This window comes from Saccostrea echinata, unplaced genomic scaffold (assembly GCF_033153115.1).
Source record: "Saccostrea echinata isolate AGI-Se365-2 ecotype Australia unplaced genomic scaffold, CSIRO_AGI_Sech_v1 ptg000030l, whole genome shotgun sequence".
Classification (NCBI taxonomy): Eukaryota; Metazoa; Mollusca; class Bivalvia; order Ostreida; family Ostreidae; genus Saccostrea; species Saccostrea echinata.
This window is the reverse complement of record NW_026889779.1, coordinates 10558950-10586627: the sequence shown is the minus strand read 5'-3', so window position 1 is coordinate 10586627 and position 27678 is coordinate 10558950. Positions and strand designations below refer to the sequence as shown.

Below are 27678 nucleotides of genomic sequence, written 5' to 3'. Positions count from 1 at the left end.
CAAAGGTTTCCATACAAAATAAACTGCACAAAAGAAATGTTTTTTCATTTTAAATTTATTGGTCTTGACACACTTCCAGGCATGTTCCAAGTCAATGTTCATGCTGAAGTTACAGTACATTAACACTCAACAGAAAGCATGCTTTAAGTTTGGTTTTCTTAAACAAATTGGATTTCACCTGTTATTCTTTCCTCACAATCGTATACAACCGTTTCTTTCTAATGACAATCTTTTTTGACACAGTCCATTGAAAAACCATTAATAATGTTGAAAAAATGTACGAGACTTTGTATCCCAATTTGGAAAATCAACTGAAATCCACAATGCACACAACAAACAAGCTATTATTTTTGTTAACTTTTCTCGAACCATGAGAGTCCATTCAAGTTAATTTCTGAAAATAAAGCTGTATTTTAAAGAGTCTTAATAGTTGATTTCTGAAAATAAAGTTGTACTTTTAAAAGTTACACACTGCAGTAAACCAGAGATCACCCTGTATTTTATGTTGAAAACTCCAGAAAGAACTATCAAATACATGTACATTTAACATTTGCATGAAAGGGACTAGATTTTACAGACTTCTTTTCACACACAACAAACTGCTAACCATGGAATCTAAATACACAAACTGAACATTACCTGTTTTACAATAGCTATTATTTTTATTCTTGCATGCATAAATGTATCCTCTAACACAGTTTATATAATGTTTTTGCAACATTTCCGAGTCTCTTGCAGGTATGTATGGCAACAGAGACATTTCATAGTGCTTAAGACTACTACAAATGCACTGTAAGAGAGTGGCTCTTAACAAACAATTATGAGAGATCTTTCTTACACCATAAGTCAAATAACCATGACTGTTTCCTTCTCATGTACACAACAAACGTCTGAATCAATCAAATGATACAGATTAAAATCATCACCTTCTTTGTGTAGGATTTTAATAGGGAAGGGCTTCTGCTTATGAATGAAGTGAAAAAAATATCAGTAACTAGCATTCATATCCAACTGTACTCTTTAAATTAATAACTCTTGGAGGCACAGGTTTAAAAAAGTCACTGAATAAGGTACGGTACATGTACAAGCTTCAAGTACACATATTTATCCAAAGATTCCTACCATAGTCCTATTGATCACCATTTTTAATGACTGAAAAATTACTTCATTCCCATTGCTAAAACTCAAAATCAATGAACCTAAATGGTTGCATAAAATTTAGTCATTTGATACATTTTAAAAACCCTCTTATGTGGTATGAATAGTTTTCAGTTTAGTTTTACAATGAAAATATTCAACAGAGCTCTGCAAAACATTTTCTTGCTCTACATGGTCTTTAAGTCAGATTTTATGGTTGGACATTTGACCTTGGGAATACCTTACATCAGGTCTTAGGGATTTTTATCCCAAATTGTTTTCACTGTTTTGCATAAAATTTAAAAAAAAATAATGTCTTGCAATTTGAGAAGATGCAGTATACATTTGATGTATAAACAGAACTGGCAATAAAAAATACATGTACATTGTATATATCACAGCATTCCAAATCCTTTTGAGTAATCCACTGCCTTTTCTAATCTATCTTTCAACTTTTCTTTGGTGCAATAATCTGGCAGAAGCAACACATTAAAACAAGTGTGGGCAGTTGGCAACCTGTAAAAGAGTTAATGTATTTTAAATAAAAATATTAACTAAAGCGAAATCTCTTGTGTATACTGTCATGGTATAAGTGCATTATTTTTTTATCATTTACTAAACAAGCAAAATGGAAGGTAAGTATTAAAGTTGATGATATCCAAGAGGCCAGCAGGGCAATCTTTACCTATCCGAGTCGGGGCCATTTCTAGCGATGATAAGTTTGATTTTTGTGAGGCCTCCTACAGGAACCCTGTCTGTTCCAGTTGTAAATTGTAATAATCGTCTTTTCTGATCTTCTGAGAATTCATGCACAATTTCCCAAAAATGCCTACAAAGTTATATATACATGTATATAATGCTAGTGAGATATTTTTAATGATGCAGTATTCTTAATTATTATAAAGATAATACACTGTAATTTACTACGATCCAAAAAGTTTTTGTATGCAGGATGTTAGCCCTTATTTTCAACATGAACTTCTCTTTTCTTGAAACAGTGCTTATGAGATTTTTTTTTACCATGTGAAATACACAAAACAGTAAACAATTTTGGAAACATATTCCCATGTTGAATGGAACATTTCTAATTTTGTTAGAATAAGATTTAATGGAAGTTTTAAGCTGGAGAAATATTCCTAAAGGCCTATAATACATGTACATTTTGTATCTTTTTTTGGGGATTCTGAGAAATGAACATTACTTGATTGTTGGTGAATCTGCTGTAAAACCTCCATCATATTCTGTTGACTTTTGTAGATCATAGAAATCAAAATGCTGTAAAATAGATCACAACTTGATAAACAAATACTTTATCATGTGGATACTCCTCACCAAATTATTATACATGCACTTTCAGCTAATTAAAATTTAACCCCCCAAAAAAAAAAAGATTCACATTTAAAATTCACGCACCCATAATTTACTTAAACATTCAATAATTATGTTTTGATCTCATATAACAAGCATTTAGATTGAAATTTGGGCAAGTTTTCTCACCGTGCTCCCACAGATCAAGACTTCAACTTCCTCTGGTCGGAAGAGAATGCGTAGAGGACTCTCACTGGTCACCAGGTTAAATCCACGCTTAAAAGCTCGGAATTGTTTCTCGACGGATTTGTTGAGCATGAAGTCGGAATACAGCTCCACAAATTCCTACATCAAATAAATGCACACTAATGTACATGAATATATATTTCACAAAATCATTAATGATAAGACCTATTTGAAAATTGATAAAAAAGAAAAAACTTATAAATAGCTACCTTCAAATAATTATAATTATTGTACAAATTAAATAAATGTAGTATCAATTCTAATATAAGATGTTAACATTAAAAAATTACCATACACACACACTTAAGTCTGCAAGAGAAGACAGGGGTTTTCTACAGAAACACAGGTTAAAATCCCTCTACCTTCCAGTAAGCAAAATTAAGATCATATTTGAATTCATATATACTCAGGGTTAGCTTACAATACTTTTCTGCATTGTTTTAATTAGAGACAAGAAATCTACACTCACCTCTTTGTTTTCATGATTGACATGCATTTCCCCGCCCCTTTCTTTGAGTTCGTGTGTCAGGTCACATCCAAATACATCTTTATATCCAACTTTAAATGGCTGCATGAACACATCTTCTATGTCCTCTCCTTCATACTCTAACATGTGTTGTAGACTAGCATACAATGTCTGCAGAAAGGAAATTTACACTCTTCAAAAAGTGTACCGGGTATATAATAACAGATATTATGACCTAAAGGCCAGGACTTACTTTTATGGTACGTAATACCACACTGAAAGTAGCAAATCTTACATTCAAAATGTCAGTACCGGGTAACTAAAACTGATCTCATTCTCTCGTCTTTTCTCCAGCGAGAAATGCTCTACACTAGAATCTGAAGAAATGTAAACTTTGAGGACAAAAATGCTGTCTCTGAATTAAAATAACCACTATAAAAGTTCAGCCTACCGGATCTAAGTCTTTTAAGTCTTCAAATCTGCCTTTCTTTCCCATTAACTTGCGGTAAACTACTGAAGGAAAATGGATATCTACGATGGTACTGTTATAAATGGCTAGTCCAAGCACTATTCCAATAAGAGTAAACTGGCCATCATTTTCAAATGATGTTGGGTTAAACCAAAACTGTCTGGTTTGCTCGTTGTATGTGAACATTCCTACAAAAGGAAATAGCTGAGTTTAGAACAATTGGAGATGCCAAAAAGAAAATGTTGCTCTGCAGAGCTTAAATATATATTTTACCAAAGAGATCCATGCAGGGTTTTTGACTCTAAAATTGAAACATTTGGCCTCATTCCTATATGTAAATGTGGAAAAACATACTATTTCCCCCAAAATTTTGGTAAAGTTTCAAACTAATTATCGATTTTCATTTGTAACTGACTTTTCTCTCTGAAACCTACATGTATGTGGGTACCTGTAAAGTGCGAAACGAAATAGAAACGAAACAAAATGAAACGAAACCTACCGAAACGAAACGGGAACCTGTACAATGCGAAACGAAATAGAAACGAAACCTACCGAAACGAAACAAAACGAAACGAACTCAAAATGAAACCTACCGAAACGAAACGAAACAGAATGTTTTTCAAATCAAGGTATATCATTATATAAATTATAATGTGTAACTGTATATGGACTATTTTTACTTCATATAAAATTTATATAGTTCAAGCACTTGTTAATATAATATTTAAACACCGATAAATGCTCCCTTCTTTAGTGATGTATTTACTTATACAGGCTTATATATACTGTAAATCAACTGCCAGCTACAAATATGCACGAGCATACTATATAATTTCAAAATACTCATTTCAAAATAAGCGTAGTATTCTCTAATTTTTATGTCTTACTTTTATTTTTAGTCTTTAACCATCGAAATACAATACATTTCTCATAATTGATGTGCTACATGTAAAAGCTTTCCTATTTACGTATTGAAATAAAGTTACTGTACCGTTGTATTGCGAATGTCTTTAAACATAACTTTAAAAAAAAAAAAAAGAAACTGTACACATTGAGTTAAATGAAAAAAGTGCATTACTGTTATTTATATATATGTGATCAATTATACAAAGCCTAATTATTATTATACTTTTGATTATTGTCGAGTCCAGCTTTTTTTTTTTATTTGAGAGGTAGTTCCGAGAAGGACCACACCCCCCTCCTCTGGTGGTTTCAAGGCTTGTTCAAATTATTTGATAAAAATTGAATTTTAATTTCGATAAATATTTGCTTTGAATTTAATTTAAATTTTATGTTTCAATTTTACCGTATTATTATTATTATTATTTTTTTTAAAAAAAATGCTTATCCTCCGCTTTTAAATTACTGTTTATAAAAGTGTGTGATCTGATATAGTTTAGTGTTGGACAAAAGCAGACCAAGAATCGCCAGGTCTTAAAATCTGATTTTGAGTATACAAGTATACATACAAATGGATTGTATTAACAAGAACCCGAAAGTGATAACTTGGGTTATATGTATAGGCTTAGTCTAATGTGTTGCACTAAAATGAGCAATATCTATTTAAAAGTGTAATCCATACTTACAAATGTGCACGTTTAGAAACACATAAAATCTTTTTTATCTTTCACTGCGTATCAAAAGAGACTCGTTACTTATAAAATATACACTATATAATATATTTTAAATCATAATGTTTATATATATATATTTTACTTTTGCTCGATTTTATTTCGTTTTTTGTTTCTGTAGTTTTCATTTCGTTTCGGTAGGTTTCGTTTTGATTTCGTTTCGGTAAGTTTCGTTTTGTTTCGTTTCGGTAGGTTTCATTTCGTTTCGTAAGATTTCATTTCGTTTCGGTAGATTTCGTTTCGTTTCATTTCATTCCGTTTCGTTTCTATTTCGTTTCGCATTTTACAGGTACCCCATGTATGTTGCGACTTTTTCCAGTTTCCAATGGCTGACACCCCTCCTGGCAGCCAAAAATCAGGATACACAGCACTGTTTTTCAAGTTTAGCAAGTTATCAAATAGCTTACCAAAATCTGGATTGAAGATTTCTTCAACAACAAGCTGGAAGAATTCTTTAGACACACCCCCTTCATCCATTGCATGTTCACCTTCAAACTCCACGATGAGCTGTTTTTTCAAATCCTGGGGGTTGTCCATAGCTGTCATTTCCAACTGTCAATAAAAATCAAACAAATACATGTATTTATACTCCTTATTTCAGAAGATTCAAATTTCAGTTCCAATATGATGGACAACCATATGCATATATTGTATTATTCATAATAAAAATTTGGGATTACTTGAAAATTCATCATATATACAAGAAGTTAAACATTACAGTTGAACTTCAGTACATGTATCTCAAACATCAATATCTCGAATACCATGGATATGTCAAAGTCATTTGGAAGTCCAGAGTATTTTTTTCTTGATGTATTTTACCCTCAGTTTCTCGAATCCTCAGATATCTCAATTTTTTTTTTTCTCTCTCAGCCCAATGGAGTTTGAGATAATGAGGTTTGACTGTACTGGTATATAGCTATCTTAAAAAGTTCATGCATTTAACAGATACCAAAAAAAATATTAATCAAAATATATGTTCATTGTTCATTTAGTCTTGCAATATGACTTATACATGCTAAACCATAAATTCTTTCAATCTGACTCACATTAACTAAGGCATCGTCTATGAGGTGATCTCTTCTCACTCTAAGTCGTAAGAAAGGAGTTGGGGGTAGTCCTCTTAAGAACGTGTTTAATATGGAAGATCTTCTCTCATTAAACATTCTAACTCTGTTGTCATAATACATACACATATGCTTAGAAGCAGTACTTAATATAAAATTGTGATTCATAAAAGAAAACTTGGATTCCAACTTATTCTTATAGTCTACTTCAATGTCCACATATTCATTCAGAAGTTCATTTACAAACTCATCATATGGAACTAATGGCTTGCGACAATCTAAAACCGATACTTTTAATTCCTGAGCCAGCGGATCTTCCTTGGGTTTAATCAGGTCTTTGTGCTCATGTCCCACAGCTCCACCTTGCAACATATCCTGTAAACTTTCTTCCCTCTCATTTGTTTCTTTCTCCTCAGCCAGAACAGCATCTGGGTCTAATCCTCCTCCTATTATGCTAGCATAGAACAAAATCTTCATCACTTTTGTTGCACCTCCAATGCCTTCATCATCATTTAACTGGTACATACGGCCCCAGCGTCCATGGTTTTGTGCAATTCTGACAGTAATCACTTGATGAAGAGTTCTCGTCATTTGCAGCAGCCATTCAGCTCCAAAAGTGGACCAAATTTTGGCAAGTTTAGCTTTTCCTGAAACATCCATGTGACCCAGTGCCTTGCAGAACTCTGGAAATGCATTTTCCAATAAATCTACGTGCTCGTCCAGGGGAATTTCCATCACAATCAAAAATATATTCATGTAATTTGGATTTTGTTCCAAAGGTCTTCTATATCTGAGCTCCATTTCCACATTCTTTGACAAACTAGACAGAGCATTCACTAGAGCACCCTGATAAGGAAGGTCTGGAATCTTCATTAAGGCGCGAAATGTTCTACGAACAGCCTCCAAGTCTAGAGAATGAGCCGTTTCTCTGTCACAGGTACTAGACTGACTTCTCTCTTGTTCAGAAACTTTCTCCTCCTCCACAGTGCTGGTGGAGCTTGTCATAACCTCCTTTCTACGGAAACTCATGATGAGTGAGTCTGCATTATTAAATGTGGCACCAATCACTCGGATCAATTTGGACCAGTTATTTTCCTCCTCACAATCTTTGATTAACTTAAGAACTTTCTCTTCTGTTAAATAGTTTATTGTTTCAGCAGCTGGAAAACAACATATAATTATGGAATTATTATAATAATTAATGACAAATCAGGTTGTACAGAACACATCTTTTACCATTTCTATAGTAAGATTAATGTATTTTTTTTCAAATTAAAGCTGAACACAATTTGTAAAAGGCAAAGATCTATGTTTGTCTACCATATTACTCTGCATTTTCCGTTACCTGTACCGCCCTTATATACTGTGAAATCACAAATTTTCATGGGGGTTTAATTTTCGTTGTTTCATTGAATAAAGAGACCCACGAATTCATATCCCCCATGAAATGAGAAAATTACATACTGATTTATCATGATCCTCCTTTAACCACGAAATCACATCCCCTCGAACCAGTAATTTTTCCCCTAATCATAATAATTTGACCCCATGAAAATAAGAGATTTTACAGTAAGCCGATTACTTGGTCACATTTCAGTGTAATCAGTGTTGTCCATTCCACGCAGGTACCAGTGACAAGAAAGCTAAAATGGCGTATGCCTATTTACGAGTCATGTTCAGCTTTAAAATTTAGTGTTCTGGCTCTGTTTAGAATAAACATGTCAATAGTGTATACATAAACTTCTACTTTGAGTTAAAATTTAAAGAATTAAATTCAAGGTATTACAAAAATTACTACAAACAATATTAAGTTGAAGTTTGAAAAGTTTTCGCATGCAGCATATTGATAAACTTGTTGAAACAGGTCAGTTTGTTAAAAAAATACCCATGCATGAATACATGTACTACTAATCTGTGAAAGGGGGGGGGGGGGGGGGAGGAGTGGGGTGAGAATAAAGATGTCAATAAAAGAGTGAAATATATTTTCTGTCAATGGTCATCATTAATCTTAATTCGAATTACAACTGTTTTGTAAATCTGCATTTTGAATGGCTAATGCACTGGCATTTGAGGCAGTTTAATGAGCATTACTGAGTGAAAGCTTTTCAGACAGTGTGACGTCTGAATAGAAGGATCCAAAATTCAACATCAAGCATACACATATCTGATGTATTTCATAAAACCCATATAACCAAAAAAAGAAAAACTCAACAAAATAAGATGTAAACATCAAACAAAATGCAAACTTTGCATTAGAATGGGAATAACCATCTTCTCATTTGTTAATAGCAACACTTATTAAATGCTGATTTAAGGGTCACAAACATCTGTTTTATCGGCTCCACTTATGCATTGCTGGTTAAACTCTGTTTGTGACCGTTAAATCAGCATTAACGATCACAAATAAAACAAGAGGCCCAAGGGCCTTAATAGTCACCTGAGTATAAAACAACAATCTACAGAGGATCCATAGAGTATAAAATATACTGATAGAAGAAGCTTTTGTAAATCTTTGATCTTCCATTGTGGCCCCACCCTATCCCCTGAGTCATGATTTGAACAAACTTGAATCTATACTACCTGAGGATGTTTCCATGTAAATATAACCAATCATGGCTTTGCTGTTTTTGAGAAAAGAATTTTTTCAAGATTTTTCCTACATATTCCAAATAAAACTTTCATTGTCCATTGTGGCCCCACCCTAACCCTGGGGGTAATGATTTGAAAAAACTTAAATCTACACTACCTGAGGATGTTTCCAAATAAGTTTCATCTTTCTTGGCCCAGTGGATCTGGAGAAGAAGATTTTTAAAGATTTCTTCTATGTATTTCTATGTAAAACTGATGGTTCATTGTTGCCCCACCCTACCCTGGGGATTATGATTTTAAACTTGAGTCTACACTACCTGAGGATGTTTCCATATAAGTTTCATCTTACCTGGTCCAGTGGTTCTTGAGAAGATTTTTAAGATACCATTAATTTTTCACTAATTCTTAATTATCTCCCCTTGGAAAAAGGTGTGGCCCTTCATTTGAACAAATTAGAATCATCTTTACCCAAGGATACTTTGTGGCAAGTTTGGTGGAAATTGGCCCGGTAGTTCTTGAGAAGAAGTCGAAAATGTGAAAAGTTACGCACGACGCACACCCGCATGATGCACATCCGTACGATGATGGACGAAAAAGATCGCAATAGGTCACCTGAGCGACACCTGAGCGACTCAGGTGACCTAAAAAGGGAAGGTATTATTCCATAATTTATATTATAGTTTCTTTACTAGATATTAAGAATGTCCTAATTTTTTTCTTTTTTTGGTTTAAGGTGGTTTGATTGTAATGCACAAATAGAAAAATTACGGTAATGTAAAAGTTCTCCTTCCTCATTAAATATATATTTTTGTACATATATCACTATAAATATAATTACATTTAATACAAATGCCGGGAAGTGGGTGAAAGAACATGATACAAATTTTTAAAAATACATTGCTAAGCACAAGGAACTTCAGAATTTAAAGTAAAAACTTCCTCATATGGATTTAAAACTATTTCCATTTATACAGGGAATCAAATAAAGGTCTAAATAAAAAAATCATGATGTGAAGTAAATTTGAATTGTGACATAAAATCGAGTCCAATTTTTCTCTTTAATTCATACTGAATACATAAATTTATTTATATAAAGTATTAATTTATGACAGCAATCTTCCATGGTTAAAAGATACACAGTGAGAAGGCAATAACCTACCAGAAGTTGGAATAGGTTTTATAACATTGCATGTTGACTGTTGTGAAAACAGAGCAGTTGTTTGCCCTTTGGATGAGGATGGTTTTTCCTCTGTGATGACCTTTGCTGTTGGTGATTTTTCTTCGCTGCTGACTTTTGAAGGTCCTGCTACATTTTCAGCACGTGGTACTTTGCTGGGCTGCGATCCACACAAGTCAGCTTTACCCTTGAACAAATCAATTGCTTTGATGGCAAGTTCATTCTTTGTTTTATCTTTAAATGCAAAGGAGGAGCAAGAGGCACAGTCTTCATTCTGACAATTTTCATTTCCACAACCATCCGTTAGCTGATAGTAATACTTCTCTATCATCTGTCTTGCTGCCGCACGTTTCCTATAGATGAGTTATAAAAAAATAAATGACATTCTCTTAAAAAAAATAAAAAATTTAAATGATATGGCCATATGTAAAATAAAATGATCTTAAGTTGTATTGCATACACTAAATAACCAACATTGATTAACTTTAGATACTTCCTAATAATTTTTTCACAATATCAAATGTGGATGCAATAATTCTTTCCTCCATTCCAAATATCTGCTTCACTCTTAAAATCGGACCAAAAATGTGCTAAAATTTACACATCTTTTCTCTGACACTTACATTCCGTCTTCTTTTTCTGGAATTTGTTCTGACAAAGAATTGGGACCCCTGAAAATAAAAACATTCAATTTACAGATATTATCATTTTTGAAAATAAAATAAAGCATTACATTAATCACTTTTAATAATAAAATACAATAGCACATTAAACTAAGACATTTCCTTTTAACTCTATAAAATTGTCTTTGCTGTTTTAAAATAGCCTTTTCCCCCTTTATTTCACCAAGTTTTCAGTGTTCACTCCTTCTATAAAAATATTCAAATCAGTATAATTACATTTTCAACAGTGAAATACTGTAATTTATCTATTGAATAAAAGTGATATTCTGACATAGTGTGGAAGGATATTACAATGATATTCTCACAGTATGAGAGAATATCAGAAGTGCGGCAAAACTCGAGATTTTTCTTCCTTCACGAAGAGTGTTTTTAAAAACTCCCTGGTCTGTCATAATATATAGTAAATGAACCGTCCTGACTGAGACTAAAACTGCCAAAGTTTCTCCAGATATGTTGTTAAAAATCCATGTTTAAAACATTTTTCAATCTCTCAATCGCTTAGCTATGACATCTCAACCGCTTAACTATGACGTCATAGCCTATGACACAGTGACTGTGTTACGCAAAGAGAACATCAAAGAAAATGTAATAAACAGAAAATTCAATGTTTTGTAGATGAATATGAAATTTCACTTGTAAGACAGGATTTTTTAATATTTTCACTTGTGCTTCGCACTCGTGAAAATATAAAAAAAATCCTGTTCCACTCGTGAAATAAATTCCATATTCATCTACAAAACATTGAATATCCTCTATTTATTCTATGTAAATTATTGAATATTGTTTAAGTGTACTATATAGGAAAATTGAAAATCTAGGGAAAAGCTTATGTAGAAAAAAAAATGGTATCTTTGGAAAGATTTTTCATTAAACAAAAATTATTTTTGCAAACATTGACCTTAACCCTTAAAGCATGTTTAAACTAAACATTAATAAACAAATTCAAAAACTAGAAACGTGTTTTATTACCCGGGTATGGATACAATTGTTTGTTCGTCTTTGTCATTACGATACACAAATAAGATAATAGATAACTTGCAGCTGGAATTTTTGGCTTAAAACTATTAAGATTGTAAAATTTAAAAAACGATAAAACGGAATAAAAATTTTGTAATCCAGTGTTATGCCAGCAATCGACTTATTTTTTTTATTATAATCGATGATTGGATTATTTTAAAATTTATTTTTTTCCCCCCTTTATAGACAAGCTATTAGATTCCTACAGTAATTTTATATTCTGAAACAGCTATATAGCATACAACGTAAATATCCTATCCAAAAAAAATTTTAAAAAGTAAAAAAACCTGTCTCATACGATTGGCAATTTCTATGGACAATAGCAAAACTGATGAGATATCTTTCAAGAGTTGTCCAGTACCAATCGTGTGTGTGTGTGTGTGTGTGTGTGGTGTATGTGGAGGGGGGGGGGATGGGGACTGTACAGCATGCTGGGGTGTGAAATAGAACGTGTGAAAAAAATCAATGTACTCACACCTGTTTACAATGTACACCATGAACGTTAACTCATCAGTTATGTAGAGATAAGACATATGGCAATCAAATATTTTTATTGGAGGTGACATTAGTGGACTTTCATTTTGCATACCATTTACTGATTTAGCAGCACAAGGAAATGAATGAACACCAAAACACAAAATACCTTGCGGCAGAGATTCCACTTTGTTCAGAATTTTTCTCGTCTGGGTTCATACGAAGGTTTTAGCTTCTGATGTGAATTAGGCAGTCCATACTTCCATTTCATTTACACAAAAGTAAGAATAGATGATTATGTCACCACCGTCAGTTGTTTTTCTGTCGCCATCTATGTAATCTCGCACATATGTTTTGGACGAGATTTAAAAAAAAAAACTGAAAATTTAGTTCCTGGTAAGACAGGTTTTTTTTGTTTTGAAATATGGAACATTAGCCGACACATTATTTTTTTTTTTTAAAGATGAAAAATATAAATAATTTCACGGTTGACTGATTTCATGGCTGCGCCCATGTCGAATGCCGACGATTGACGAAAGAGTCTGACGTGTGCGGTATAATGAGTATGAGAAGCTCTATTTTCTGCAGTAGTTAACTAATTGAATTATAGTCTATATCTTTCATAACAAGAATTTTCTTTCAATCATTTAAAACGTCGATAATAATGAAATCAGACCACATAATCTCTTACGCGACGCCTGTCCAAAATTTTTAGTCTCGACGAATCTCACTGAGATTACAGACCACAGTCGGACAGGGTCAGGGGCTCGTGGTGTAGCGTGGTCAAAAAGAAAGAAGACTGATTGATCATGTCAAGCCCTGTGATCAGGCCGGGTATTGGGTCTGTTCGCCCTCATAGGGACTCGGTTTAAGGATGATGTATAGTGCGTGATTTCTATGTCTGTCTAAATATACTGATTAAAAATGTAAATTCGCTGAAATTGGCAGTCTTTAAAAAATCATATTTCAATGTACATAATAAAAGACACAAGGGATGACAAACGCCATCTGGAATTCTAGGGGGTGCCTTGGTTCACACATGATTTTAATCAATATCTACACTTTTCCTGCCAGTGTTGGGTGAGAGAAGCTTCAAAAATGCTTGAATAACTCCCTTCTATTTTCTGCCGATTTGCACTTGCTGAATAAAACAAGCAGTGAAGCAAAACATCCTTGATACCTAGCACTGAAAAGGAAAGCGACAGAAGTGATTATTTCTAACTATGTGAAATTGCACGGGAAAGTCTGGAGAGGTCAGAAACTGTGCTGACCTTTCTAGACTTTCTGTGCACTTTTGTCATTTTTTTATTTTAGAAAAAAATCTTATAGTGATAATATGAAAATCCACCACATGCACACACATTTATGTCAAACATTAAAAAGAGAGTTCTGTACTTATTTAGAGGATTGATACTGCTATTTAGAGACTGAATTTTATATAAACCCATTAATTTAAGTAAAGATGACCTCCTTTTCAGATGTAAGTAATGGCACATGTTCCATCGTATCTAAAACCAAAGGGCCGTGGAAGAGGAAGGGGGAGCAACTTCAGTGCTACAAATAACACCAATAGTAGTTCTTTGGTACCGGGTAAATTCTTTTATAAGTGTTGTTATTACTTAGCAGCCATTGAATGTGGGATAATATTAGCTTGTCTTTCTTTTAAATTTAATCCATCTTAAATGTTTCCTTTTTTAAAGATTTTCGAGGACAAAGAGATAAATTATTAAAAGATTTTCACTCTGAAAGAGCAATCTTATTTTTTATGTAATGATTCGGGCTGTGGATATTGGCCTGGGTAGCTTGGTAGAGCACCTGACTAGTGATGCACGGGCCCTGGGTCCCTTTCCTGGTCAAGTCATACGTTTTCTTCTTTCCAGTCACATTTAAATGCCTGACTTCTATTTATGCTATCATTAGCATAACTAAGGCTTAGCAGGCTTACGTCAGATTGTCTGAAAGAGTACATTTTTTTTCAAAATATGTAAAAAAAACTTTTCAATAAAGAGGAAGAAATAAGATTTGTGAGAGACAAAAGTAAAGATGGTTTACAAATCAATTGATAAGACACAGTTAAACCTTGTTATCTTGAACTCCATGGGGCAAAGAAATCACTTCAAGATATCCAATGATTCAAAAGACACTAAACCATTCAGACTGGAAATCACTTTCCTGTAAGCATGAATTCATCATAAGTGTGTTCACTATTACCATGTTTTACTGTATTGAGGTTAAAATACTGGTACATAAAAAAAAAATATATTTGGAACTTCCAACTCTCTTGAACATGTCTGTGGAATTCAAAATATTGATCTTGGAGAAACTGCAGTTCAGTTGTATATTTTGAATTGTAAATGTCACCTGTTCTGTCCCCACAGGAAAATAAACTTTTTTTTTAGAATGATTTCCTCTACATTTGTATATTTAAACATAGCTGTGTATATTTTTTCTTTCTGAAGGCAAAAATGCAGAAAAACACAAGAATGCAGAGGAGAAGTTTTTACAGGCCAGTACAGCTCACCAGCAGGCCATCCAGCAACATATACAGCAGGAAGAGAAGGAAGAAGAGGAGGAAGACATTGCTGATGACATCATCAACACAGTGTTTAAATCTTATTCTTCTTTGTATAGTAAGCCAAAACCAGTACAACTTTAATATACCTCCTCTCTGTATATATAATATATAATAAGGCCATTCCAAGTTTTTTTTCTTGGTTTAGCATCCATCTATCATTCAAAAACTTTTACAAAAAATACAAGCTGATAAATAGAACACATACTTTATATTCATAAAATCAACATCATTCAAAGGATTTGATTTTATTAATCTATTTTTCTTGCAGAAAGATAATTTCTTTGCAAAATCAAGGTATTAAATGCTCAGTGTATACCTTATTTGACAGATTCTAGTCAAATTTTGAAAGAAATTGACAGAATTCAAAGATTTCCACCAAAATAATCAATTTCAAGACTACTGATTTTGTTTGTTTTTTTTCTGATCTTGGATGTCAAAAAACCAATGGGCACATGGACACTAAACATACAAAAAACTTGAATAGGGTAATCCAATTAAATGTGTTGTGTGACAGTTTTTTGGCATCAATATTTAATCTTATTATTTGGTTTGATTTTTCTACAAGGAAGACATACATGTAGATTGAGGCACAAGTATCACTATTTTTTAGACTGGTAATTTTTATCTTGCTTTACATAGGCAATGAAGGGGACACTACTGGAGAACAGGGAACAGCTCAAGAAGACTTGGTACATTCTTACCGCTCCAGCTCTTCTGCCTGTCTGATCTGTATTGAAACAATTAAAAAGAATGATGCTGTAAGTCCTGCATTATCATTTCTGAAGCCTTACACTATCAGTACTTTATTCTTAAGGTCTGTAAATATGGAATTATTATGCTCAGAAAAGTTATGCAGTAACTACTGGGTACATGTTTATGATAAGGAAATTTCTGGGTTAATAGTCCTATGACTAGAGCCTTCTCTGAAATGAGTCAGACTTGCCTGCATTGCTGAAATAAACCCAAAATGTATTCACAGTCTGTTTAACAGTCTTCGCCAAATCTTTTTTTCAGTACATGCCCTTCGGGCAGGTTTAACCACTTATTACGCTAGCCCGAACAAATATTTACATGCCCAGAATTTTATCAAGTAATTTTATTCTTATTTGCCTTTTCATGCCAAGGAAATGATCCGAAATCCATTTCTATAGATCTATTATCTCGCCATTAATATTGTTTTCAACCTGTACACTTTTTGTGTCTCCTTTGCAAAAGAGTTCCTTGGAAGTCACGTATTGTTTTCAATGTTTATACCTTTTGTGTCTCCTTTGCAAAAGAGTTCTTTGGAAATCACAGTAGAATAAACTGTTGTTAATATTTTATTTGGTGCTCCACTTTAGATGAAAAATCAGACTTTAAAGTACATTTAATGTTATTGGTATTATTTAAGTTGATAATACGGAGGCTTAGGCCTCAGAATTTACACGCCCTTTCGGGCTTGTAAGTATGCAATTTCCACATGCCCGCTTCCAATTTTATCAGGTCCCGGGCTTCGGACTCCCGGGATTTGTCAAAGACTGGTTTAATAGATTTTTTTAATTAACATTTTGGGGATATTTCCATATTTACATTATTCCCTATAAGCTGCAGGATGTCTTCATAAACAAGTGAAATGTCAGATACATGTATCAAGTGCCATCACTGTTTATAATGAAATGATGGAATTTTATTTCTTCAGATCTGGAACTGTAGTGGTTGCTATGCTATGTTCCATATGCAGTGTATTCAGAAGTGGGTGCGTGAAGGGATATATCAGCATGCCTACAAATCACCAGATGGACAAACTCCCAGCAAAGACATTCCTTGGCACTGGTAAAGGCATTAACGATTGCTCCTTCTTATTTGCTTTTGAAAATAAAATGCCTTAAATGTGTGTCAAAATGCACAATGGATTTACTCCTGTTTTGCAAATGTTTTACAGTCCTAAATGTAGAACAGAGTACCAGCAAAAAGACTGCCCCTCTAAATACTTATGCTTTTGTGGAAAGGAAGTGAACCCCAAGTTTGACCCATGGTTAGTACCTCATTCCTGTGGACAGACTTGTGGCAGAAATTTGAAGCCAGAGTGTGGACACACCTGTCTTTTGCTGTGTCATCCAGGTATGTCACTCAGGTGATACAGGTTAATCTCTCACTGGGGTTTTCCTTTCTCAAAAATACTCTCAGCATCTGTGCTACTTTTTCAGTTTCTTTTTATATGATAGCTAAAATGTGACTGATTATCTTAAAGTATGCTCAGTGGGTAAGTTTTATTGTTTGATTTTTGTAGGAGCCTGTCCTCCATGCCCTAAGACCGTGACAGTAACCTGTCATTGTGGTAAACAGAAACCTAAAGTGGTCAGGTGTAGTGCTAAACAATGGTCATGTGGAAAACCATGTGGGAAAAAGCTGTCATGTGGCCATCACAACTGCCAGCTCCCTTGTCATGCAGGTGATTCCAAGCAAAACATTTACTACAAAGGAAAAAAAAACATATGTTGTAAAGCAGGAAATGTTTGATGATAGAAATTTTTGAGTTATACATGTAATTTTTAAATATAGCATTTCAATTTACTCTGGCTAATAGTTCTAGTATTTAAGATTAATAATGATATTCCTTCAAAGGTAAGACTTGCTGAAAAGTTAAACTCATGAGGAATGGAACTTATACAGTCTGCTATAATTTTATGACAAGGTACCTGTTTAAACACAAGTGAATAATCTTTATTATGAGTAGGCGAATGTGCCCCTTGTCCTAAAACAAGCAAGCAGTCCTGTTATTGTGGGAAAAAAGTCACTACACGGCCATGTGCCAGCCCAGATTGGAAGTGTGATCAGGTACATAATAAATCTGTATCTGTTCAAGTTGTGTAACAAAAAGTTAGAATATGCTTTATTTTTTATAGATTGCATCAGATTATTTGGTACATGTATGTTGGTATGAATGATGAAATTTTGTATCTTTTTTTTCTAATTAAAATCTGTTAATTTAGAGTTGTCCTAAATTGAATGATATTGTGATCTGATAATACTAAATCTTATTTCCCTCCCTTGCAGCCTTGTGGCAAAACACTTTCCTGTGGAAACCACCTATGTGAGAAGATTTGTCACAAGGAGAGTTGTGGGCCTTGTCCAAGATCTGGCCAACGATTCTGTCCTTGTGGGAAAACAGGTACCTTTGATGCATTTAGAGAGGGTAGGATGGAAAATGTGTGCAGAATATAGAGCATACAGATTCATTCATATAGATCTTGCAGTAATTTAGAAAAATAAATTTTAGAATACAACCTGCCTTGTACAGAGGATGTACCAACCTGTGGTGATACTTGTGGTAAACTGTTGGATTGTGGGATGCATACCTGTTCACAACGCTGTCACACTGGCAACTGTGGATCTGTGAGTGTGTCATTGTCTCAGCATGATCTTATATTTATGCTATTGTCTAAAAGGAAAAGTGAAATATATATTCCTTCAAAACTTTTCTTTTACAGAATGTTTCAGCAATGTTTCATTCTTTTCTTGCTTTCTGAAACTATTACATGAATATTTTCCTTAATTAAGTCTCTGTAGTCTAATTAATATAGCTTCTATTTTTATGCAACTGTATATTCATATACTTCTTTGTATGTACAAATGTAGATTTTACTCCTCTTTTCTTTTGTGTAGTGCCTACAATTAGTAACAAAGAAATGTCGATGTGGACAGAAGCAAAAAGAGGTCTTATGTTCAAAGCAATATCTGTGTGAAATCAAGTGTACAGCGATGAGGGACTGCAACAAACACCAGTGTAAGAGAAAGGTCTGTGTGGGGATTACTGAGGGGAAATAAGATTCCTTATATGTCTTTTATGTAACATTTTAAAGACCATTGAGGAAGTTGTAGGAAAAACATACAATGTAATAAACATTTTATTCACAGGAAGTTAAGGACTTTATTTTTAGAATTGTTTTATAGTAAAAATAAAGTCCTTGTATAATAATAATGAGAATTATTACATGTAATTACTAATCTTGCTGTGGTTACTCATTACTGATCCTGGCAAATAATTACTTAATTATATAAATATAAACAATAAAGTCAGTGGGCAATTTAATAAAAAGGGGTAAGGGCTGTGAGCATATTCCTCTTCTTTTTTCTTCTTAGCAGATTTTATCTGTAAACAGCAGTACATGTATTTATTTCAAAAATATCTGAAGAACACTTGAGTGTCAAGTTAGACTTTGTTTATTAAAAAAATATACTTTTATTGTGAAGTATAAATCAGTGTTAAATATAATTTTATGTGTATTGATCATCTGAGGATTTAATTTTACTACAAGTCAAATTGAAGCAAAATTAAATGTCATTAAAGGCATAATTAGCATTTGCAGTACACACAATATACATGTAATTAACATTTGCAATACACACAATAGGATCAGTACATACATGTACAATATCTCAGTACAGGTGAAATGAGTTGGAATTTTGAGCAACTTATCATGATTTGTATTGCTGCAATCTACTTCAGGACTTCATGGATCGGTAGGAAATATGGATTTATTAGTAACTGTTCATGTTTTATTTTACAGTGTTGTGATGGAAACTGTCCTAGCTGTGAACAAGTTTGTGGAAAATTGCTAAGCTGTAAAAACCACAAGTGTGCTAGTGGATGTCATAGAGGTAACGTACAATAGCCCTATTCTATTTAAAAAAAAAAGTGAATTATGAACGTATTGCCTTGGATTTTCTACATTTATTTCTTTTAATTTCAGGACCATGTTATCCTTGTCCATTAACTGTACAGATAACCTGCTTTTGTAAAGCAACTCGTATCACAGTGCCATGTGGGAAAGAAAAAGTCACTCGCCCACCTCGATGTAACTACCCATGCAGGTAGGTTGTTCATTACCTATTCATAATTAAGATGTAACTACCCATGCAGGTAGGTTGTTCATTACACATTCATAATTCAGATGTAACTACCCATGCTGGTAGGGTTGTACACAATGCATTCATAATTCAAATTAAATCAAATGTACATGTATATTTGAACCTCCTTTGGGTATGTGAAGGTTATATTTATAAATGTTGTCTATGCATAGCCAGGGGATATGCCATGGCCATGAACCAAACTATTGTGAACAAACTCAAACCATTGATGTTAAAGTCTTCTTGTCAAGATCATGACTATGTATTAATGCTTCAAGATTCTGATATTTAAGATGTATTCTTATACAATATACCTGTATGTACATATATGTATATTTCATTAAACTCTTAATGGTGTTACATTATTTAAAAAAATATTCTTGGAGAAAGACTGCAAGTTATCAGATAAATTTGTTTATTATTTTTGTTTTTAGAAAAACCCCAATCTGCCATCACTCTAGTCAGATCCCACACCGATGTCATTTTGGAGACTGTCCGCCATGTCGATTGGTTTGTGGGAAACAGCTGGAAGGATGTCCTCACTCTTGTCCAGCCCAGTGTCACACAGCTGTTAAAATGATCATCAGAGACAATGTAAATATTCATGAGTCACTTGCTTTAAACTGCAACTTATATACTTCATACCCTGCTTACGAAGTTGCAAGGTATCGTTTTACTATTGATGTTCTGGTGGGCAGATGGATAAGCACCCAACTGGTTTCTTGCAGAAAATTCTTAAATTCATTGCTCTTTTAAGTTCAAACTTAAAGTGACACTGTAACACACAAATGGGAAAATTGACAAAAATAGAATTTGTGCATGACCTATGAAAGTATTGGGTTTCCAAAAATTACAGATTTTGGAACCTGAAAAAATCTGTAATGGAGAAAAAAAATTTTGTCTGGCCCAAAATGAAAATTTTGCTTCACTTCTTCCACCCTATTGTACACATACACAGAAAAGTTGTAGAAATTACCATGGTCTCAACTACCAAAAAATGAATGTCGGTAGACCAAGAATTTTGATACAATTTTCAAAAAAGAATTTTAGAACATATTTCTCACCTTTGCATGCTCCAATTCAATGTTTACAAGTTAATGCTAAAATACAGTCATGTGACCTTGACATGCAAAATAACAACAAAATGTTAGATACAACCTTTGTTTTTCCGACACTTATATTTTGCAGTCTTTTCTTGCTTTACAAAGCAGTTGAGTTTGTCATATCTTTGCTATACTCATATTTTTTCATAAATCTTTCATTTTATGAGACAGATATTTTAAAAGAAACACATGATTTTGAGTCATTCTATAACTTTAATAAATAGGTGGCAAATCATGTGAGGAAATTCCATATTGTTTTTAAGATAAAAGGTCAATGGTACCTTAACATGGAAATAAAAAAAACATATTTCTGGAATATATCGAACTTAAAATTGATTTGTTTTGTTTTTGTTTTTCTCTCTAATCACATGTAAGTGCTTAGGTTACATGTAAGAGGATGATCCCTATTGATTTTCAATGCAAAATTGATTTTAACTCAAAAATGACCATGCCTTAAATAATAAAGAGTAAGCAGTTGAATTGTTCAGTCATCCATCTGTCAATCCATAATTACTTCTTATTGTTACTAGAAAACATGTTTCAGGGGATAGTTTTTTTGACATCATAATCCTTTTAAGTGCAGCTTCAATACATGTATGAAGATATAGTTCAAAGATGAGCTATTTCTGATCATCTTTTATAACCTCACAAATAAAGTCTTGGGGATGTACTGGAACCATCTTGTCTTTCAGTTTGTCTATAGGCTTCTTCTTCTTTTTTCGTGTGTATGGAACAATATTCTTTCTTTAACAGTCCGAATGTGAAGGAAAGTCTTTCTTATTAAGAGGCATACATTTTAAAGCTAATCCCTTAACTCTAATATTTCAAAACCATTTTTATGCCCCGCCATGAATATGGCAGGGGCATATAGTGTTTGTCATGTCCGTCTTCCATCCTTCCGTCCTTCCGTCTGTCCTTCCGTCACACTTTGTGTTTAGCTCTGTTCAAAGCTCAGTTTCAAAGAAACTATCCAAGATATTTTTATCAAACTTCATATGCTGATAGATATTGATGAGAGCTATGCAACTGCATCAACATTTTTTGACCTTGACCTTTCCTTTGACCTTGACCTCACTTTTCTTAAATTAGTGTTTAGCTCAGTTTTAAAGATACCATTCAAGATAGTGTAATTAAACTTCATATGTTGATACATACTGATGTAAGCTATTCAACTGCATCAACATTTTTTGACCTTGACCTTTCTTTTGACCTTGACCTCACTTTTCTTAAATTAGTGTCAAACTTCATATGCTGATACATACTGATGAGAGCTATTCAACTGCATCAATATTTTTTTACCTTGACCTTTCCTTTGACCTTGACCTCACTTTTTTAAAATTAGTGTTTAGCTCAGTTTTAAAGAAACCATTCATAATATTTTTATCAAACTTCATATGCTTATACATACTGATGTAACCTTTTCAACTGCATCAACAATTTTTGACTTTGGCCTTTCCTTTGACCTTGACCTCACTTTTCTTAAATTAGTGTCAAACTTCATATGCTGATACATACTGATGTAAGCTATTCAACTGCATCAATATTTTTCACCTTGACCTTTCCTTTGACCTTGACCTCACTTTTCTCAATTTGTGTTAAAATATTGCATTACTAATATACCCTCGGCGGGGCATTCATGTCCTATGGACATATTTCTAGTTGTTAATATATGATTTTTTTTCTTTATGAACTTGATTTTATTGGCATTATTTCCCTCAGACTGTGAGAGCAGGCCCATGGGAAGGTAGGCCAACCATAAAGGAGGAAATAGTGTGTAAGCCTTGCCCACCTTGTCAGTTTCCTATCCCTGTACAATGCCTGGGACTCCATGAGGTAAGCTTTTACAAAACTTTTTTATAATTAATTAAATTATTCAGTATTTATAATTAAAATCTCTATTTATGTTTTGATAGGGAACAAGGATTGATATTCTCTAACTGTCCATTTAGTTTCAGCATTCAAACCTACAATTTAGAGTATTTGTGCATGCAAAATGTATACTGTAAATTTCTCCACTAGCTTAAGTGTTTGTGACTGCAGTATTTTGAATGGTTTTTATGAGAAATTATAACATTTGTAAGAGGAAGTTATTGCACCACTTCATGAAAGGGAAAATAGACATTTATACCTTGTGGATACTTTGAAATCACATATTTTTGTGGGGTCAAATTTTCAAGGTTTGAAGAAAAAATATTTGTTAGGAGGGATTGGATTTCATGGTTGGGAAAGTGTTGAGTAGTTTTGTATATGAAATTTTACATTGCATGGTGGGCATGAATTTATGGGTCTCTTCATGCCTTGAAGATGAAAATTAAACCCTCATGAAAATTAATAATTCCACAGTATACCTGTTTTTTACATACATATATTCAATACATGTACAAAAAATAAAAGCTAGAGGGTATCATGTATATATACAAGTGTTACACCAGTATTACAAGTTTACACTTTTGTTTCTTTGTCAACAGATTTCTAATTTCCCATGTTCAGAAGTTCGGAAATACTCATGTGGCAGAAAGTGTGGTCGCAAGTTGGAATGTGGGAATCACACCTGTTCTAAGGAGTGCCACCTGGTTACTAATGCCCCAGACACTATAAAAGTATGCTGAGCTTCCTAAATGAGTGTTTTTTTTAATTTTCATATTCATGGACTTACTAGTAACTGATACCTTGTATTTTGCATGAGTATACAAGATTCTAGTCCCACATCAATTTACTCTGAACTGTTTTTTTTAAATGTCTACAGGGTTCTTCTTGAGCTGTTTTACTGTGTCGGGGGCCGACACAGTAAAATTTTCCCTGACACAGTAACGATTACAAATTTTATGCATGCAACACAGTAAAAATTTTGCGACACAGTAAGATCCCTGATTATCAGAAAATCAGAACATAAATTCTCTTTAACTGAAACTTTAATCAAATAAATCTACCGTCTATCAATTTTTAAGGCAAAGCACTTAATTACATATATCTCTTAATTAGGGCACTCTGTCTTGCTTCACCTTGCATACTCAATTATCTCCTAGACTCTCGCTGGTCTTTACGCATGAAGGAACAAAGACAAATAATTTGTTTTCACACTTCCATGTAACCGTATAATTGCTAGTTGAATTTTTAAATATTATTTGAAAATTAAAAATTTATCATAAATATATGTCTTTATACTTCAGAACCACGTCTTTAGAATTATGTTGGCACTGTGAGTCAAACGTTGTACTGTAATCATTTCATTAATGTAAATATATTGCTGAAGAATTTAAAGGCATCCTCTAAAAGTATATCTCTACCAGAATTTCCTCTGTTCCTGAGAGCATGTGTAAAATATGAAGTTAAATACATGTATATAGAGGATATTCAATGTTTTGTAGTTGGATATGGAATTTATTTCACGAATGGGACAGGATTTTTGATATTTTCACGAGTGCAAAGCGCGATATTTTTTGAAAATATCAAAAAATCCTGTCTCACGAGCAAAATAAATTCTATATCCAACTACAAAACATTGAATTTTCTGTTTATTACATTTTCTTTGATTTTTCCCTTTGCCTCTCTCTTCTCTTAACACTGTCATAGGCTGTGGCGTCATAGTTGTAGCAGTTAAGAAGTCATAGCTTCGCAGTTGTGAGATTGAAAACATTGTAGCATAGATTTTAGCAACATATTTGGGAAGAAATTGGCAGTTTTAATCTCTGTCAAGATGGTTTAGTTTCTATCTCAATCTTGTTACAGGGCAGAAATTATATTTTACTTACTTCGATATCCTTTCACTCTGTGACAGAATATCACTTTGGTATCCTTTCACACTGTGAGAGGATATCACTTTTATTCAATGAATAAATCACAGTATTTCACTGTTGAAAATGTAATAAACATTGTATATACAATTGAAAAATATCAAGGTTTAATTTACACATGCAACTTGTAGACAGTGATACAAGTATATTATTTTCAGTTTGTTTTTATATCGTACTTATTATTTTAAGTTGTGTGTTTGGGGGGGGGGATTTATAGTTAGTTTGTCTTATAGTATATGTACATTATTATACATGTATTGAAAAATTTTAATTGTTTTAAATATCCATTCCATTAATTTACTTTTTATTAATCTGTACAACCATACAATTTGTATACAGAATTGTTGATTCAAAAAAGGTGTGTGTTTGCTTTTGTAATTATAATGATTAGTGGTTCAGTTGCAAATTTGATTGTGAAAATACCACGAATATTGGTGGTTCACATAAAGTCTGCAACACAGTAAAATTTCAAATGATGGAGAACTCTGGTCTATTTGAGTGTTATGAATTGTTTTGACTGCTTACATGTTACTGGACAGGTGCTATTTAAGTGTTATAAATTGTTTTAACTGCTTACTTATTACTGGTACTTTTTGTGTGTTTTTATTGTACCCCTGCTCTGAAGTAGAGGGGGGTATACTGTTTTACCCTTGTTTGTCTGTCTGTCTGTCCGTAACAAATTTTCTGTCACAGTTTTCTCAGCAACTACTCATCACAGATGTTTGAAATTTTAGCATACACTTTGTTGAGGCATGCAATATGATGGGATTCAATTTTGTACAAATCCAATGTCAACTTCCTGTTTATCCATGCGTCTGGCCGTACCATACATAACAAATTTTGGTCGCAGTTTTCTCAGCAACTACTGATTGCAGATGCTTGAAATTTTACCACATTCTTTGTTTAGGCATGCCGTATAGTGAGAATCGTTTTTGTACGAATCTGATGTCAACTTCCTGTTCATCTGCGTGTCTGTCTGTACCATACATAACAAATTTTTCGTCGCAGTTTTCTCAGCAACTACTGATTGCAGATGCTTGAAATTTTAGCACATTCTTTGCTTAGGTATGCCATATGGTGGGATTTATTTTTGTACGAATCCGATGTCAACTTTCTGTTTATCCATGTGTCTGTCCGTACCATACATAACAAATTTTTCGTCACAGTTTTCTCAGCAACTACTGATTGCAGATGCTTGAAATTTTAGCACACTCTTTGCTTAGGCATGCCAAATGGTGGGAATCATTTTTGTACGAATCTGATGTCAACTTCCTGTTTATCCGTGCGTCTGTCCGTACCATACAGAACAAATTTTTCGTCACAGTTTTCTCAGCAACTTCTGATTGCAGATGCTTGAAATTTAAGCACTCTTTGTTAAGCCTGCAATATGGTGGGATTCATTTTTGTACGAATCTGATGTCAACTTCTTGTTCATCATTGTGTCTGTCCATAACTGAACTTGTGTACAGTCACATCAGAATGTATATTCACATCAAAGTGGGCGTATTACTAGTGAGCAATGGCTCGAAGACTTCTTGTTTTTCCTTTCTTTTACAGTTTATGATATCCCCAAACAACATCATTATAAAACTTCTATATTCTGATTTTAGTGTGGAGATAACTGTGAAGAATGTGAGTTAAGTTGTCAAAAGCCCCGCCCTGAGGGCTGTACCCACACTTGCCCAGCTATGAAGTGTCATCCAGGCCCCTGCCCCCCTTGTCAGCAGATGTTACGTATGAGGTGCCACTGTCAGATTAGTGTGCAGCACGTCAGCTGTGATGAATGGATCAGGAATGTAGAGAAAAGAGAAAGCTTGCAGTCTTGTGGTGGGGAGTGTCCCAAGCTGGTAATTTTCTCTTGCTGTCCATTTTCTATTATATTGCAGTACTGAATATGATGCAGCAAAGGTGCTTACTTTGATACATTTGAGGAGTTAGAAATTTGGGTCTTGAAATTTAGAATGCATTCCATTTTATGATTTATCTTGCTTTGCAATTGAAATAAAGAAGTCTTGAATTTTAAAAAAATTATAAAAATTTAATGTTGCTTATTTTGGATCAAAACTTTTGGTGACTGTATTTTATGGTGACCTTGTAGATGCCGTGTGGACACCCATGTGGAGCTGTATGTCATGCTGGGGAATGTCCCAATATTGGAAAATGTGAAAAGAAGGTCACAGTCCGCTGTAAATGTCGCCGCAAGAAAAAGGACTTTCTGTGTAAAGAGGTCAAGGATGGGAAAAAATTGGACTGTGATGACATTTGTCAGCAAGAAAAGGAGCGTAAGAAAAAGGTACAGTACACAGAAGGATTGCATGGCAGATATAATTTATCTTAACAAAATCTTTTTGGAAAGCATAAAGAATAACATTTACATGTACTTAACAAATATTCATTGAGCATATACACGTACATGTACTTACATTTTTTATGTATTGTGCAAAAAGTGATAACTCGAACATGCTGTGAAAAAAATATACGCATACAAAGACAAACACTTACAAGTATATGTTACATCTACATGTATGTAAGTTAGTAAACAAATATTTACCCTCACAGCTGGAGGAAGATAAAGAAAAACAGAAAAAAGAAGAGGAAAGGAAAAAGCAGCAAGCAGAATTGGAAGAGTATGAGAGAAAGATGAAGGGACGAAAAAGACGTCAACACAAGGCTACAGAAGAAGAGGAGAAGCCATCATTTCTACAGAGACATAGGAAGGTTGTCTTCCTCTCAGTTACTGTCGCTGTACTGGCCGTGTTTGCCTTCTACCTCATCAGTCAGTAAAATACACAAAACACTACTGCAATGGAGCTTAAAATAACAATTCAAGGTTTTGTTTTTGTTATTCAGCTGCTTTTTCTGTGAATAAATTGAAGATGACAACCAGATTTTGAATTTTCAAAGAACATGGAAGTTTACTTTTGATTAAGAAAAAGAATATCTTTGTTAGACTTGCATACAGTCATGTATCTCTTTGATAGAAGTGTGCAGAACCATTTATATATACCAGTAAACATATGCCAGTGCTGGCATTTTAATCAGTTTGATTCAT

At 33.5% G+C, this 27678-nt stretch overlaps 2 protein-coding genes across 2 annotated transcripts; one reads left to right on the top strand and one right to left on the bottom strand.

Moving 5' to 3' along the window:
• Positions 1 to 37: 37 nt before the first annotated feature.
• On the bottom strand, positions 38 to 12614 carry LOC133197273 (ubiquitin-protein ligase E3A-like). Its single transcript, XM_061333232.1, has 11 exons — positions 12434 to 12614; positions 10714 to 10761; positions 10073 to 10443; positions 6307 to 7484; positions 5665 to 5809; positions 3609 to 3814; positions 3161 to 3328; positions 2635 to 2790; positions 2339 to 2412; positions 1823 to 1966; positions 38 to 1653 (listed from the first exon to the last, which is right to left on the bottom strand). The coding sequence occupies exons 1-11, from the start codon at positions 12481 to 12483 to the stop codon at positions 1533 to 1535; spliced, it is 2661 nt and encodes an 886-aa protein (XP_061189216.1). The 5' UTR covers positions 12484 to 12614; the 3' UTR covers positions 38 to 1532.
• Positions 12615 to 12756: 142 nt separating this feature from the next.
• LOC133197271 (NF-X1-type zinc finger protein NFXL1-like) lies at positions 12757 to 27509 on the top strand. Its single transcript, XM_061333231.1, has 19 exons — positions 12757 to 12827; positions 13743 to 13854; positions 14724 to 14894; positions 15479 to 15597; positions 16518 to 16651; positions 16761 to 16939; positions 17109 to 17270; positions 17556 to 17656; positions 17876 to 17990; positions 18099 to 18214; positions 18485 to 18616; positions 19390 to 19480; positions 19573 to 19693; positions 20164 to 20323; positions 22552 to 22665; positions 23301 to 23432; positions 26237 to 26473; positions 26725 to 26919; positions 27186 to 27509. Exons 2-19 carry the CDS (start codon positions 13752 to 13754, stop codon positions 27408 to 27410), a joined length of 2607 nt encoding a protein of 868 aa, XP_061189215.1. The 5' UTR covers positions 12757 to 12827; positions 13743 to 13751; the 3' UTR covers positions 27411 to 27509.
• The last annotated feature ends 169 nt before the right edge of the window (positions 27510 to 27678 follow it).

Bases quoted from the DNA above. Each gene is read 5' to 3' on its own strand.
- LOC133197273 (XM_061333232.1), bottom strand. From the start codon at position 12,483: ATGAACCCAGACGAGAAAAATTCTGAACAAAGTGGAATCTCTGCCGCA. The intron at 3,815-5,664 runs GTAAGCTATTTG...TTCCTTTTGTAG, and splicing joins AATCTTCAATCCAGATTTTG to GAATGTTCACATACAACGAG. The intron at 2,413-2,634 runs GTGAGAAAACTT...TCTATTTTACAG, and splicing joins TCTTGATCTGTGGGAGCACG to CATTTTGATTTCTATGATCT.
- LOC133197271 (XM_061333231.1), top strand. From the start codon at position 13,752: ATGGCACATGTTCCATCGTATCTAAAACCAAAGGGCCGTGGAAGAGGA. The intron at 13,855-14,723 runs GTAAATTCTTTT...TTCTTTCTGAAG, and splicing joins TAGTAGTTCTTTGGTACCGG to GCAAAAATGCAGAAAAACAC. The intron at 17,991-18,098 runs GTACCTTTGATG...AATAAATTTTAG, and splicing joins CTGTCCTTGTGGGAAAACAG to AATACAACCTGCCTTGTACA.